At 33.5% G+C, this 16,625-nt stretch overlaps 1 protein-coding gene across 1 annotated transcript in view; it reads left to right on the forward strand.

The window, feature by feature from the left end:
• The window catches only part of LOC114343449 (N-alpha-acetyltransferase 16, NatA auxiliary subunit), a 504,210-nt gene that overhangs the window by 17,968 nt on the left and 469,617 nt on the right, over nt 1-16,625 (forward strand). Inside the window, exons 5-6 of the mRNA XM_050652366.1 lie at nt 3,732-4,256; nt 16,109-16,306. Of these exons, the coding sequence (XP_050508323.1) occupies nt 3,732-4,256; nt 16,109-16,306 (723 nt within the window). The remainder of the gene's footprint in view (nt 1-3,731; nt 4,257-16,108; nt 16,307-16,625) is intronic.

Below are 16,625 nucleotides of genomic sequence, written 5' to 3' on the forward strand. Positions count from 1 at the left end.
ATGTACCAGTAAGAACTTTCAACGCGAAAAGTCTCAAGTTTAAATGACTATTTACCATTTTTATTAAATTGGTGGATTCTGTATCTGAGACTCTTCAATTTGTTATGAGATGTCGCTGTATCGCGTCTAATGGGAAATTTGAATTATTTTTCAGATTCCCTTTAAAATGATGGTGGAGCTATTTTCCGATTCAGAGGTGTGCACGCTATCAAAAGCTACTGATGACGCCTGAAATGGTAGAAACAGCCTGTCTAGCGGGTGTGCAACCCTCTGAATCGAAAACAATCAAAACCATCATTTATTATTTTATTTCCTTTACTCGGTTTGAGTACTGAAAGTTCCTCTTCTGTCTTTTTCCTAGACGAATGAAGGCGGAATGTGATCGTTTCCCTTTCGTTTTCTATATTCGTCGTCTGCTGTCTTATTAATTGAAAAAGTCGCAGAAAAAGGATGTACCAGTAAGAACTTTCAACGCGAAAAGTCTCAGGTTTAAATGACTATTTACCATTTTTATTAAATTGGTGGATTCTGCATCTGAGACTCTTCAATTTGTTATGAGATGTCGCTGTATAGAGTCTAATGGGAAATTTGAATTATTTTTCAGATTCCCTTTAAAATGATGGTGGAGCTATTTTTCGATTCAGAGGTGTGCACGCTATCAAAAGCTACTGATGACGCCTGAAATGGTAGAAACAGCCTGTCTAGCGGGTGTGCAACCCTCTGAATCGAAAACAATCAAAACCATCATTTATTATTAACATAGTTATTTATACAGGGTGCCCAAACATTTTTTTGAATTATATTAATCGAGACAAAAAGAAGAATGTATATAATTTATTTAATTAGAAATACATTTTACTGCTATCAGAAATCAGAAAAAAATGTTAATTTGGAAAATGAACATTGCTTTTCGCTTAAATTAAATGTTCAAACTGCTAAGGGGCAGGTGGGTGGCAGCTTTAATATTGAATTTAAGCGAAAAACAATATTTATTTATTGAATAAACATTTTTTCCTGTTTTCGGACAACAGTAAAATATATTTCGAATTAAATAAATTATATACATTCTTCTTTTTGTCTCAATTAATTTAATTCAAAAAAATTTTTTGTGCACCCTGTATAAATAATTATGTTAATGTTTATATTAGTGAATAGAGAATTGAATCACCTTTCAAATGAGCTATCACACGACCTCTATTCTTATTTAAAAAAATCATCGATTGCGTCATCACGCCCAGATGGATGACGTCACTAGTATGATAAATATGCCAAAAAATTATAATTTAAAAATAAAAATCGACCTGATTCGTAATTTATCTCCAGAGTCGCTCATTCTCGAGAAAATGAATTTATTCCAACTCAAACGTCCTCACTGTACCTATACCTATAACTTCAGAAGCCTATATCTTAAAACCATGATTTTTTTGAGCTACAGTCGTTGGATTGAGTCTTTTGTTCTACGCATTAAGGACTACCAGAACCCAAAGTTTCAGAGCATTTGACAGAGAGCCATTTCCCATAAGGTTTCTGCGGGGTCCTTTTGACCATAGCTTTGAAGATGACTTTGTAAGCTGAAAGCGCTCAGTTAGGAATTAAGTATTTTACACATTTTTAAAATATTTTTCATTTTCCATTCATTTATTTGTCATAAGTGTGTACAGCTACGGTCACGGAATAGTTTACACCTTCACTTTTATATTGTAGTACTGCAAAATCGCAGTGTCGTACGGATTTACTAAATGTCAAAGTGCCTCCAAAAGCATAGAATGCAAACTCAATAATTTTAACTCAATTTTATTCAAAAAAACTTTTTCTATAATTTACGTTTTGTTACATTTTGTAAAAAAGATTTATTTTGTTTTGATTTTTTAATTTTAATCAATCTATTCTGTGTCCGCCACTGGTAACGTCACTTTGACATAAAAGCTGCGTTTAAACGAGGTGACAATTAAAAAAATCGGAAACTTGATATGTAAGGGTCTAAACCAGCGGTTCCCAACCTTTTTTAACTTGAGGCACACTAACTTAAAGACTCGTTCAGCCACGGCACACTTGGGTAAATAATCTCTATTATGAGTATAATCATAATGTATTGTTATGTGATTTTATTATGTTACTTTCTTTAAAAATACAATTTAAAACATAAATTATTGAGTTAATGCTGTACTCATTATGGAAATTAATTAGGAAAATTAAGAAAACAAGCAGTAATACGCTTGTTTTCTTGAACTAACGCACATCTGCATCATATACTTACATATTGTTGTGATCTTACTTTTGAAATCTAATGATGTTCTCAGATGTAATTTATCTTAATTAATTAATCAATAATTATCTCATTAATCAAACAGATCAAATACCAATATAGTGTCAATCTCAGGGCTAAATTATAATATCAATTACTTACTTTCGTGGCTTCAAAGTATTTCTCAGTGGATTCCTAATCGGGATAGATAAAAGAGAGTAAAATAATACACACATACGGATTTCAATTAGAAATTATAAAAAACGTTTATTTTATCTAAATGGCAATATCTGCTTAATATTTCTTATATCTTATCTTTCTATCTTTATTTAATATTATAGTTACATAAATGGGAATCTTATTTCTTTTTGTCTCCAAATTTATTTTATTTATAATGAACTATTATGATTTATCAGTAACAAATTGATTGAGGTTTGATGAAATTTTTATAGTGATTGTGTAGCTCAATTTTCAATGTGTTATTTAATACACAAACCATACATTCATGTCGATAACAAAATAGACTGACCTTTACTGATGATTTGACAATGTCTTCACACAAAACACGTTTCCTATTGGCTTGGGTTGCGATCCAAAGACTCGTCCCAATCTTCCAGTAATGCCTCTGCTCCTTTGAAAACTAAGCCTCGTACAGCCCTCGTTCCTGCCTTCTCCTGATGCCGTGTTCTACCTTTTTCAAACACTTCCACTAAACCGGGATACTCTAGACTCAAGGAGTTATATACTATCTCGACTCGGTCTATCACTCGTTCCACGATATCTTACTTTTTATTTTTTTAAAGACAAAACTAACCAACCCGGCGTTTCACTTTTTTGTCACTCTTCTCGAAGACTGGACTTCGCCTCTCGATCCCTCAAAACATTCTTCCTGAGTCTCATTCCTCATTCATTCTCCTACTTCCAAAATACCCCTTCCAGCATTCAAAAATCAACCAATCCCAAGCAACTTTCAATTATCCGTATTTACCAACACAAACTTTCCTTTTTCTAAATATCTTAATGGATTTCAAGAAAAAATAATATTCCCCATTTCAATTTTACTTTCCACATTAACCCTCTTTACAAATTTAATAACCTATTATCTTATTTGCTAGAATATGAATTATCGGTGGTTATTCACACCTTTCCACGAACACTTTCTTTTTAAACATCACTCTAATTGTTTACTTGAGTCGTATTGTTCCTGGGGTTCGTAAACACTTCTCCGAAACACTTTCTTAAAAACTACCTATACATAATTTGTTTTATACAGGGTGTTCCAAATTTACATGCCCGCGGTCGAGAAAAACGAAAACCTTTATTTTTATTTGAATTTTAAATATAACTATAGACTTTTATTTCTTATATCAAATAGGAATATAACAATATATATTATCATAGACAGAGTGTCAATCAGACCGAAGTGACGACACCATCTTTTTTTTGGCTCAATTTTTGGCTCATTCAATTTATTTTTATGTTTTAGAAAGCAAACAGTTTTGACTATGAACACAGTGAACTTCTCTTATACCAGAACCTCGTCATCCAAGAATCCGGTGATTTGAAAGAAGCCCTCAAACACCTCGAAGCCTCACAAAACCAAATAGTCGACAAATTAACCTTAAAGGAAAAGCTAGGCGAACTGTGTCTTTTATTAAAACAATTTGATAAAGCGACAACCTGTTACGAAGAACTCATCCAAAGAAATCCCGAAAACACAAATTATTATAATAAATTAATAGACGCTAAACAATTGTCCAATCCTCAAGATATCGTAGATTTTTATACTAAATATTTGGAAAAGTTTCCTAGAGCAATGCCGCCTAGAAGACTGCCTTTGAATTATGCCACAGGAGAACAGTTCAAAACTCTAGTGGACAAGTATATGAGGAAGGCTCTGTCTAAGGGAGTTCCTCCTCTCTTCGTGGACCTGAGGAGCCTGTATTCAGACAAACATAAAGTAGAAATTATTCAAAATTTGTTATTACAATATGTGGAAGCACTAAAAACTGTAAGTATACGTTTATTATTGCAGAATGCTTTATTTTAGGGGGTGGCTTTTGTACAAAAAGGTTGATTTCATATCCACAAGCTGAAACTTGTTTATAATATAATTCCAATGTACTATCTTAAATAGTTTACCGAAATATATTCCTATTAAACTGGGAGATATTAACAGAAGTTCAACCACGATTTTCTAAGTCCTGTCCTTTGCAATACTGGAAGGTTAGAAAAAATACTTACAATTTATGGAAAAATCCACGGGTTTCCTGTGACATTTTCTTGTGCAAATTGGATTTTCCATGAAAAAAAAAATGGGGGTTGCGATGAATTTTTAAGTCCTGCCGTATCCATAGAATAACAGGATACTATCTATTTTATGAAGAAAATTTTTTGGGCAGGACGGTTGCAAAAGGACTAAGGGTATACCGATATCAGTGTTGCCAGATGAAAATTTTTCGTAACAGTAGAATAGGACATAAAAAAACAGGAGAAAACAGGAGATTTTAATAATTTTAAATAAAACAATAAAATGTAGTTAAATTAAACAAAATAACTATCTTACGGCTATTTTTCAAGGCCCTTAATTAAGTAATTAATTATTTAATTAATTAAGCAGTAATTAATAGAAGTGAAGCAAGACAGTCCATGACTAGTTTCTGACTGATTCGCATGCGCAGTTCCGTTTTCAAGCGCTTGAAAACGGAACTGCGTATGCGAATCAGTCAGAAACTAGTCATGGACTGTCTTGCTTCACTTCTATTAATTACTGCTTAATTAATTAAATCATTAATTATTTAATTAATGGCCTTGAATGTGATGGACTGTCTCCATGAACAAAGTTTAAATTCAGGTTTCACAAATGTTTAAACTTATTGTCTGATAACGCTAGATAATCTCTCAAATTTAATACCAACATACCATATTCTAGTGGAAAATATAACAGAAGATTTGAGATTGAAAACAGAAGAACAGGAGAAGTATGAAAACAGTAGATCTCCTGCTAAAACAGGAGATCTGGTAACACTGACCGATATACAAACATGTAATGAAAATAATGAAATTTTCATAATTTTCCAAGTCCTGCCAACTTAATAAATTAATCATATTTATTTCAAAATGACCAAAAAAATGTTGGCATGACGTCACCTAATGTTTAACTGCACTTGTTTCTTGGAAAATTCTGTATAAAATTTTCACTCTGGTTCCGTGATTTTCTAAGTCATAAAATAAATTTTGTTGTAAAATAAATAATTTCAGTAGACATTATTCAAAATGGCAGGATGTTTAGTTACACCTTTTTTACTATATATAGTTAAAAAATTTGTAAGAAAATTCGTGGAAAATTACACGATTTTTTAAGTCATGCCATTTCGCACATATCTCAAGAAGGTTAATATAAATCTATTTTCAAAGAGGCAGGATGGTTGTATAGTTATTTCGTATAAAAAATTAAATTGTGTGTCTGTAAAATTATTTCAGGGTGTTATACAAACATATTCATATCACCACAATTTTCTGAGTCATACCATGTCGAGTATGCTTAAAAAACACTAATTTAAAACCGTTTACAACTTGGCAGGATAACCGCAAAGATGAATAATACAAAAAATTAATTTGTATATCATTAAAACAATCGTATCCTATTAAATATTATTTTCCTGAATAATGTCTCGGAATTTTTACACACTTTTCAAATCTAATAGCAAACTGTAACATCTTTATTTTAAGTGATTAGATCATATTTTATCTAAGTAAACGCAATAAAAGTAAATAAACAATTTTTACAATTTTTTGGTTATAGTAGGGAATTTACCTACCCATTATATTATACAGGGTGTCCAGAAGCTCTCATAACAAACGAAAACCGGAGATTCCTCAGATAATTTTAAGAAAATTTACTTCAATTCACCTAGTTCAAAAATGCCTCCGTGGAAAGCTAGAGCTCTTTAAAGATGGCGTCTTGTCATCGCCTTTTATCATCGTCATAATTCAACCCGGATCTATTAAATGCTGGATATAGGTCTCCCTCAGTCTTCTCCATGCATTTCTGTCCTGTGCTGTGTGCTGTCTGCATCAAGTTTCTGTCGACCCGTTTGATGTCATCAGACCATCTGGTTGGCGGACGACCTCTACTTCGATATGCTTCGTCTAGAAGAAGCATATCGAAGTCTTGTAATTAGTTTCTTTAAAATAGCTGCAGAACGCTTTTATTTGGAAAAACGAAAACTGGTACACTTATTTATCTTCCAGAGGTCAATTGTCAAATGTCAATTATCAATTGTCAATTTTTAGTACCGGTTATAGGGGTCCGTTTTGGGTACGGAAACGGATATTTTATCGAATAACTTTTCTGTCTAACTTTTAAGCATTTCTGACACTGGATTATTAAATTCTGGGATAGTTTTGTACTAAAAAGTACTTTTGCTTTAACTCAGAAGAATACGCAGTGTTCTAGAAAAATCGATTTGAAAAATTTTTCGTTTTTTGGTTTTTTGAGTTTAAAAGAATTTAGAAAAATTCTATTTAGGAAAACGAAAACTGCTACGTTTATTTCTCTTCCAGAGATGAATCGATTTTATCAATTGTGAATTTCTAGTACTGGTCATAGGCATCCGTCTTGGGTAGATCAACGGATATTTTATCTCATAACTTATTGGTCTTTAAATTTTTAGACATTTTTGAGAGTAGGGTATTAAATTATGAGGTATTCTAGTGCTAAAAGTTACTCTTGCTTTAAGTCGGCAAAAACACCGTATTTTTTTAATTTTTTTAAAAAGTTTTTCAAATTCAACAAACGAAAAATTTTAAAATGGATTTTTCCAGAAAACCGTGCATCCTACTGACTTAAAGCAGGAGTACCTTTTAGTACTAGAATACCCCACAATTTAATAATCTAGTGTCAAAAATACCTAAAAGGAAAAGACAAAAAAGATTCCTATGACCGGTACTAGAGACTCGCAATTGATGGAATCGATTTATCTCTGGAAGAAAAAAAGGCGGACCAGTTTTTGTCTTTCGAATTGGAAGCGTTCTTGAGATATAAAAAACAAATTACTACGCGCCATCTGTAAAGAGCTTTAGCTCCCTTAGGCACATCAAAGAAACATTTAACGTAAATCACATTTCATGGAAATAAAACACTGCTAAACAAATAGACGTTGGGCCATTTATGCGACTCTCCGAAAATAAAAATGTTTTATGAGCATGAATCACACTCGTTTCATTGGTAGGCGAATTTTAAGGACTTCTATTTGTTAGCTGTGTTTTATTTTCATAAATCGTGTTTTACGTTTCGTGTTTAATGTTTTACGTTTCATGTTTCGTTGGTGTGCGGCTCGCCTTAGGGAAGCCGCACACCAAAGAAAGATGAAACGTAAAACACGTTTCATGAAAATAAAATCCTGCTAAATAAATAGTAGAAGTCAGCCCACCAATGAAACGAGTGTGATTCATGTGCGTGAAACTTTTTTATCTTCGAGAGGCCCCACACCAAGGAATCATGAAACATAAAACATGAAACGTAAAACACGTTTCATGAAAATAAAATACAGCTAACAAATAGAAGTCCGCACACACAAGAAGCGAGTGTGATTAATGCACATAAAACATTTTTATCTGTATCAATTTACTGCCGAAATTAATATATAAATATGGTATAGAAAATGCTTAACAAATAAAAAGGTACCATAAATATCATTTTATTATAATACTAAAATACAGGGTGTCCCTTGTAAGAAAACTCAGAAAATACTCATTCCGAGTTTCAACCAACCCCGTATACTAAAATTTTGGTATACTATTAATAACTGGCAATAGTAGACTATATTAAAAATCGTTTAAACTTAAATTAATAGAAGTTTGGATATCAAATCACTAACAATATGTATAGGGTGTGAATGTTCCTACAAAATTAACAAAAAAACGTAATTATATTTTAAACTACCTCGTATAATATTTCAAAACACTATATTTTATTAAAGAGAACATCGAGTAGAATCCAAAAATGGAAAAATATACAGGGTATTCCATTTAAAAAAAACATAAGTTTCTGTCACCCTGTGGAAACGGGTAGCCCTGTCTGTATATTAGAAAATAGTGTTAAATTATAGTCCTATCTGTGGCACAGGTTTTACCTAAATAACTTTTTTCGTATATCTTACGACAAACGAGTAATTGGACTTTCTCACACTAATGCCCCACCCTGTATACAAAATAACCATAAAACCATCCTGCCTCTTTGTAAATAGACTTATATTAAGATTCTTGAAACATATGCAAAATGGCATGACTCAGAAAATCGTTGACTTTTTCACGAATTTTCTTACAAATCTAGGACTCCTGCCGTCTTACAAGAACCGTTTAACCTTCCTGCCGAGTACCGAAAAGGTATTGATTGTATTTGAATATTATAACTTTTTAAAGGCAGGACTTAGAAAATCACGGAATCAGGGTGAAAATTTTCCGCAGAACTTTCCAAGGGACAAGTATACTTAAACATTAGGAGACGTCATGCCAATATTTTTTTTGATCATTTTGAAATAAATATGTTTAGTTTATTTAGTTGGCAGGACCTAGAAAATCATGAAAATTTCATTATTTTCCTTACATGTTTGTATACATATATACTCCGTTACCCCGTTTGTAACCCTCCTGCCCAAAAATTTTTCTTCGTAAAATCGATAGTATCCTGTCTATCTACGGATATGGCAGGACTTAGAAATTCATGGCAAAACCCTATTTTTATTTTTTGGGAAAATCTAATTTTTACAGGAAAATGTCACAGGAAATTTGTGGATGTTTCCACAGATTGTAAGTACATCGTCTACCTTTCCAGCATTGCAGAAGGCAGGACTTAGAAAATCGTGGCTGAACTTCTGTATAATATCTCCCAGTCTATATTTATTTATAACAATTTTTAAACAAATTATAAAAAATTTCTTTCTTCGCATCAAAACCACGACTTTTAATAATCTGGGTTATTTTAAGACGAAAGTTATTTTCTATTCGTTCCTTATATCCGTGTTCCTTATTCTATCCATTTTGGTAGCACCTTTAATTCTTCTTAAAAACTTAATTTCTATACCCTGTTGCTCTTTTCTGCCGTTCCGTTAGTACCCATGATTCGCTACCAAAAGTCGGAACAGATCTATAAAGTTTCATTTTTGTATCCCGTGATATTTCTTTTTCACATATAAATTTTTTGTTCATTGTATGACACAGCTGTAGCGTTTTCTCTAATATTAATTTCTGCTTCTAGAAATTCCGTTTCTCCTTTTATTACTACATTTAATGTGTGTATATGTTTTTATTATTACATGTATATTTTTACAAATATCGATATTTTTACAAATATCGGATAGGACCACAGAAAATCAAGTGGTGGATGCTAAAAGATGAGAAGGAAGGTCTATTCAGGAAAAGAATAGTAGAAACAATATGTTGGAACACGAAAGAAAGCCCTAACACAATTTGGAGAAAAATTGCCAATATTATTAGAGAGACGGCTATTGAAATACTTGGGAAAACGTCAGGAAAGAAGTTTGAGGATAAAGAGACTTGGTGGTGGTCAAATGAAGTACAAGGAAAAATAAAAGAGAAGGGAAAATTATATAAAAAGTGGCAAGAAACCAGATCGGATATAGATCTTCAAAACTATATGGTCGCCAAAAAGGAAGCGAAAGTAGCAGTAGCAAAAGCTAAAGCAGAAGCGCATTCAAACCTATACGATCAACTTGATACCAGGGAAGGCGAAGCAAAGATATATAAAATAGCCAAACAGAGAGCAAAGAAAGCAAGAGATTTTAATCAGATTAGATGTATCCGAGATGAAAATAATAAAATACTAATTCACGAAAAGGATGTCAAAAAGAGATGGAGAAAGTATTTTGACAGTTTATTAAATGAAGAATTTGACAGACAGCCTGTCGAATTAACGGAGACAGTAACAGCAATGGTTACCAGAATAACAAACGAGGAAGTGGCTCAAGCGCTTCAAAAAATAAAGAAAGGAAAAGCAGTAGGACCAGATGATATTCCTGGGGAAGTATGGAGAGCATTGGGAGAGACAGGAAAAAGTTGGCTAGCAGGTCTATTTAACAGAATTATGGAATTTGGACAAATGACAGACGAATGGAGAAGCAGTATATTAGTACCTGTCTACAAAAACAAGGGAGACATACAACAATGCACAAACTACAGGGCTATAAAACTACTTAGCCACACCATGAAAATATGGGAGAGAGTAATTGATAGACGGATAAGTGAAGAAACCGAAATATCCGATAATCAATTTGGCTTTATGCAGGGCAGATCAACAACAGATGCAATTTTCATTGTAAGGCAACTGATGGAAAAATACAGGAATAAAGAGACCAACGCTCATATGGTATTCATTGATCTTGAGAAAGCATATGATAGAGTTCCTCGAGAGATTCTGTGGTGGGCTCTCAATAAGAAAGGAGTCCCTGGCGAATATGTAAAGATTGTGAGAGATATGTATGAGGGAGTAACGACTAGTGTTAGGACAGGTGTGGGAGAGACTGATAAATTTCAGGTGAAAGTAGGATTGCACCAAGGCTCGGTGCTTAGTCCTTATTTATTCTCATTAGTTTTGGACCAGATAACATCGAAACTACAGGGTAGTATTCCATGGTGCCTAATGTATGCTGATGATGTAGTGTTAATAGGAAATAGTGAAAGAGACTTAGAACAAAAACTGGAACAGTGGAGACAAGCTCTGGAGGAAAAAGGTTTAAAACTTAGTAGGACAAAAACAGAGTATTTGGAGTGCTCATTTAAAGATGGAGTTACTACAAATAAAATGGTATCTTTGGATGGGGAAATGATTGTGAAAAGCAATAGTTTTAAGTACCTAGGATCGGTATTACAGAGTAATGGAGAAATATATGGAGATGCATGCAGTAGAATTAGGGCTGGATGGATGAAGTGGAAAGAAGCGAGTGGTGTGTTGTGTGACAGAAAAATTCCAATGAAGTTGAAGAGAAAATTCTATAAAACAGCCATAAGACCGGCTATGATGCACGGAACTGAATGTTGGGCAGTGAAAAAGAAAGAGGAACAACGAATGCATGTGGCGGAAATGAGAATGCTTAGATGGATGAGTGAAGTGACAAAGAAGGATAAAATTAGAAATGAGTATATTAGGGGAAGTCTAGGTGTGGCACCAATTGATGCCAAAATGAGAGAGCATAGGTTAAGATGGTTTGGTCATGTTCAACGTCGAGATGTTAATCACCCAATACGAAGAATAGCTGAAGTGCAGATTCCTGGAAGGAGTAGGAGAGGAAGACCAAAGAAGAGACGATAAGGCAGGACATGTTGGTAAAGGGGATTAACATTGATATGACCCAAGATAGAATTGTGTGGAGAAATGCAATTAGGGAAGCCGACCCCGCATAGGGATAAGGCAAAGAGAATGATGATATGTTTTTATTATTACATATTTAATTTACAATCTGCTTCATCGAAGCTAAGTAAATAGTTTGAATGTTAACTACACGAGGGAGAAGCTGCCCTGTGGCAACTCTCCTATTTTAATTTTTACATTAGATCATAATATATTTATTTAATTTATTAAATCTGTTGGCCATAGTTTCTTCAGTCGTCTTGCGAATTCGGGAGGAGTGTTTAGCAGTCTTGCTTCATCATTTAGATGACTTCTCAGTCCATCAAGGTAGCTCTTTGTGATCCTTTGAATTTCTTTCTCTACCAAAGGTGTAACTGAGTTCTCGTGTAGGGTTTTATTGCTTACATACCAGGGTGTGTTGAATATCATCCTCAATATTTTTGATTGGACTCTTTGTATTATCTTGATATTTGATGGCTTTAAGCAACCCCAGAGTTGAACACCATAGGTCCAAATTGGTTTTATCATAGTTTTATACAGGAGCAGTTTATTTTCAATATTGAGTTTTGACTTTCGACCAATAAGCCAGCTCATTTGTCGTATTTTGATGTTGATCTGGGTTTTCGTGTCTTGAATGTGCGGCTTCTGGTAATGTGTGCTGACTGGTAATTGTGTATCATTTAATGTTATTATTGGACATATATCCTTTCGGTTTGTAAATGTAACTTGGGTTGACTTCGTTTCATTTACTTTCACCTTCCATTTGTTGAGCCATGTTCCCAATTGGTCAAGGTGGTTTTGCAGTTGTGCAGACGCGATAATGGGGTCCTCATTGACAGCGATTATGGTGGTGTCATCAGCGAATGTTGAGATTTGGGTTGTTTCAGTGGTTGGGATATCTGCGGTAAATCATAGGTAAAGGAGAGGACCCAGGACGCTACCCTGCGGTACGCCTGATTTAATAAGAAAATATGTGGAAGTTGCTGTGTTATATTTTACTTGGAAGTAACGATCTTCAATGTAGGATTTCATAACTAGGTAGTAGGGGGTTGGAAGAATACTTTTGAGTTTGTATAAGAGTCCAGTATGCCATACTCTATCAAATGCCTTTTCTACATTTAAGAATGCCGCTGTGCAATATTTTTTTTCCTCAATAGCAGTAAGGATTTTTGTTATAATTCTATGAGTCTGTTGTGTTGTGGAGTGTCTCTCTCTAAAACCAAACTGGTGTGTGGGTATTTCTACATCTAGGTTAATGTCCTTCTTCAAGTCTATCGAGTAGTAGTCTTTCGAAGATCTTAGACATTGTCGGCAACAAGCTGATTGGTCGATAGGATGATGTTTTATTTGGAGGTTTACCCGGTTTGTGAATCATTATTATTTGCGCAAATTTCCATGTGATTGGGAAATATGTCAGTCTGAGTGCACTATTATTGTATATTGTAGTTAGCATGACCAATGCTCTTTTCGGAAGATGTTTCAGTATTAATCCTGTTATTAGGTCAAATCCAGGTGCTTTGTGGTTATTGAATTTTTCTATTTCTAGTTTAACTTCTGATGGACTGAATGGTGTTATTAGGGGCGTCATAGGGCAAGCACTATCCAGGAAGTCTCTTATTAAGTTTCCATCGTCAATATTCTCTGCTTGGTGTTCTTTAAAAATACCAGCTAAGTATTCTGCAAATGTTGAAGCTTTTTCCTGGTCTGATCTTCCCCAAGTACCATCTTTCTTAATTGGCGGGTTGTGTTCTGTAGGTCTCTTTAAGTGTTTTGTTGCCTTCCATATATTGAGTGATGTTCTTTAGACAATGTACTAATGTAGTGTTCAAATGTGGCATTGCGTGCATCATTTAGCGCTGTTCTTAATTGTCTGGTTAGTCGATTATATTCGTGCTTGTCATTAATATTGTGGCTTCTTTGCCATCTACTTCTTGCTCTTCGTTTTTCGACTATTAGTTGTTTAATATAATTCGGAGTGGTATTTGTGTTTTCTTGCTTTGGAGTTGATGGTGTAGCTCGATATGCAGCTTGCTGAATTTGGCAGGTGAAGTAGCTTAGTTTTTATAGCTTAATCTATGTCATCTTTTTCTTTTAGTCTGATTCCAAGATTTATATTTGTGTCAAGCTGGTACTTGAATTCACACCAATTAGTTTTAGGGGAAGTCAACTTGGGTATTTCACCTCGTTTGATTATGTGGGTGCTGATTGTTACTATGATTGGTGTGTGGTCAGACGAGAGATCCCAATTTGCTTCTATGTTTGTGTAGTTTGCTGCAATTCCTTTTAGGATGAAGAAGTTGAGTAGATCTGGTAGTCTATTTGTATCGGATGGCCAGTATGTTGGTTGTCCCATCGATAAGTAGGTGCAGTTTGTGTTGTTGATGCAAAAGGCTTCTGCCTTTTGGTGTAATGAGTCGTGAACCCCAATTCGTATGCTTAGCATTCCAATCACCTCCAACAATAAATTTGTTACCTAGCTTGTTGAATAGTTCTTCGTATTTTTCAGTTGTGATTCTATGTCTAGGAGGACTATATATTGCAGCAATTTCGAAGTCCCAAGGCCTGGCATTTATATTAAGTATTGTTGCTTGTATCTTATCTGTTTTATGTTCCAGCATTTGATGATGTTGTATATTGTTCCTTATAATTATTGCGGATCCTCCATGGGCTGTTCCATCTGGGTGACTAGTGTTGTAGACTGAGTATTGAGGTATTTTAATTACGCTTCTTTCTATGAAATGCATTTCGGATACAAAGAGGATGTCTATTTTGTTGTCCTCTAGGAATTGGATTACTTCTGCTTTATGGTTTGCTAAACCATTTGAGTTCCACTCGGCTATTCGAACAGATCTAATGAATTTTATTAATTAATGTTGTTAGCGTGGTAAGGATCATGCTGTTTTGATTCATTAGTTGGGTGAACATTGCTTTAAATTCGTTTAAGAATAAGTTCACTTGAGACTCTATGTCAGCTACTTGATTTCCTGATCTTACTGCTTGGGCATAGGATTGGGTTCCATTCTGTTGTTGGTACTGTGATTGTTGACTCTGATACTGTGAAGTTGGTGCTTGGTTAACATTTGGATGTGGGTTCTGATTATTATGAGTGACTGATTTCCGCGTTGTCGGTTATTTCTTACATTTACGCATGTATATTTTAACTTGTTCAATTTTTGTACCTACAATTTCTATATTAAGTTCTTCTCTTGATCCTCTTATCTGCATAAATTTTGTTTTGTGACGTCAGCAAAATAAAATTCTATTTTGCGTGCTCCCACTACTGGTGCTTTTCCATACGTCAAAGTTTTTATTGCTTCTTCTAGTTCTTTCTCGTTTATAAAGTTTTCTGCGTTGTTTTCCAATGTATTATTTTGTTTTTCATTCATGTCGTCTTGGTTTATATCCGCTAATAGTTCTTCAAAGTATTGTTGTCTTCTTTTAACTATTTGTTTTGTTAATCCTCCATTTTAACTTTAATGCTATATATTTCATGTTTTTTTGTTATTATTGTATTCAGTGTTCTGTAGAATAGCTGAATTATTGTACCTTTTGCTATATTCTTTCATTTTATCTCCGAATTTTTCTCAATTATCTCTCTTTGCTGCTGTTACTAATATTTTTACCTTTTTTTTTCGCTCATTTTTTAGTTATTAAAATTCTCTCGTTGTTTTTTCTTTCAGATATTGTTTCCATACTTTTTTCTTCACTTTTACTTGCTTTTTTATTTCTTCGGGCCACCAAGCTGTCTGTTTCTTTGTTGAGTCATTTTTACTTGTTCCACATGCTTCCTTAGCTGCATCCAATAGTAGAACCTTATAGTTGTTCCATAGGTTGTTTAAATCACTATTGGCTTCTGTGTCTTTTATTCTAAGTTTTTCATTTACTTTTTTCGTCATTTCTTTGTTTCTTAGTATATTAATTGTCTCTTTTTTAATTGGTTTTTTGTTTTCCGTTCTAGGCTTCTTTTGTTATTTCGTCTCGTATCTTAGTTACTACCATGTGGTGCTGCCTGTTTCGGGTGCTCTGTAGTTTTGTATCCATTACTTTTCTTCAATATTGCTTTCAACTAATATAATATAGTCAATATAATCCTTGAAATATAATAATACATTTATTATCACTTATATCAGTAACGCAACTGCTGAATTAACTATTTATCTCAGTTATCATCATTATAATTCTTAATTTTGTGTCATATTAATTTTGTATGTCCCTTATTTTCCTAATGTCGATGTAATCATAATCTTCGTATTAAGGGTCTTATTCCTTTTAAGTCTGCCTTTCCTCTGAGGACATATTATGACATATCTTTGTATGACCTTTCGTCATATTTTTTGGCGGTATAACGAAAGGTCTAGGCCAAAATTTGGTGGTTTGTGAGTCATCCAATTCTTTGTCTATATATTTGATGTTGCTTTATTCTAGTTCTAAATGTAAATTCTAGTTCTAAAATGTAATTTGTACGAAAGATTATATTATCTGTTTGTTTTTAGGTGGGAAAATACAGTGAATTAGAAGTTAATAACGGACCCAAAGAACCGGCTAGTGCTCTTTTGTGGGTTTACTATTATTTGGCACAACATTTTGACTTTTTAAAACAGACTGAAAAGGCATTAAGTTATATCGATGCTGCTATTGAACACACTCCCACCTTAATTGAACTTTTTGTTGTCAAGGGTAGAATATATAAGGTGAGTACAAAAGCTTCATTTAACCATAAGGAGTTAATTTGTGAATGTATAACTGAATAAGAATTAAAATTTAACAAATTTGATTCATATAGTAATATTATGCTTCTTTTCATGAGCACTTTTCAGTGCGTCACAAATGATAGAAGAAAAGGTAAGTCCGTGATAATATAAATTTTAGTGACATGACATTTTAGTTAAATCTGACAGTTGTCACATTTTATTTGCAATTTGGCATAAAATCAAATCAATTGTTTTTATTGCATTTATAAAATGGTATTTTCTTTGATTTGTATAGTCTTATAAATTGAACAGATTATAT

The sequence above is a fragment of the Diabrotica virgifera genome, chromosome 5, assembly GCF_917563875.1.
Source record: "Diabrotica virgifera virgifera chromosome 5, PGI_DIABVI_V3a".
Classification (NCBI taxonomy): Eukaryota; Metazoa; Arthropoda; class Insecta; order Coleoptera; family Chrysomelidae; genus Diabrotica; species Diabrotica virgifera.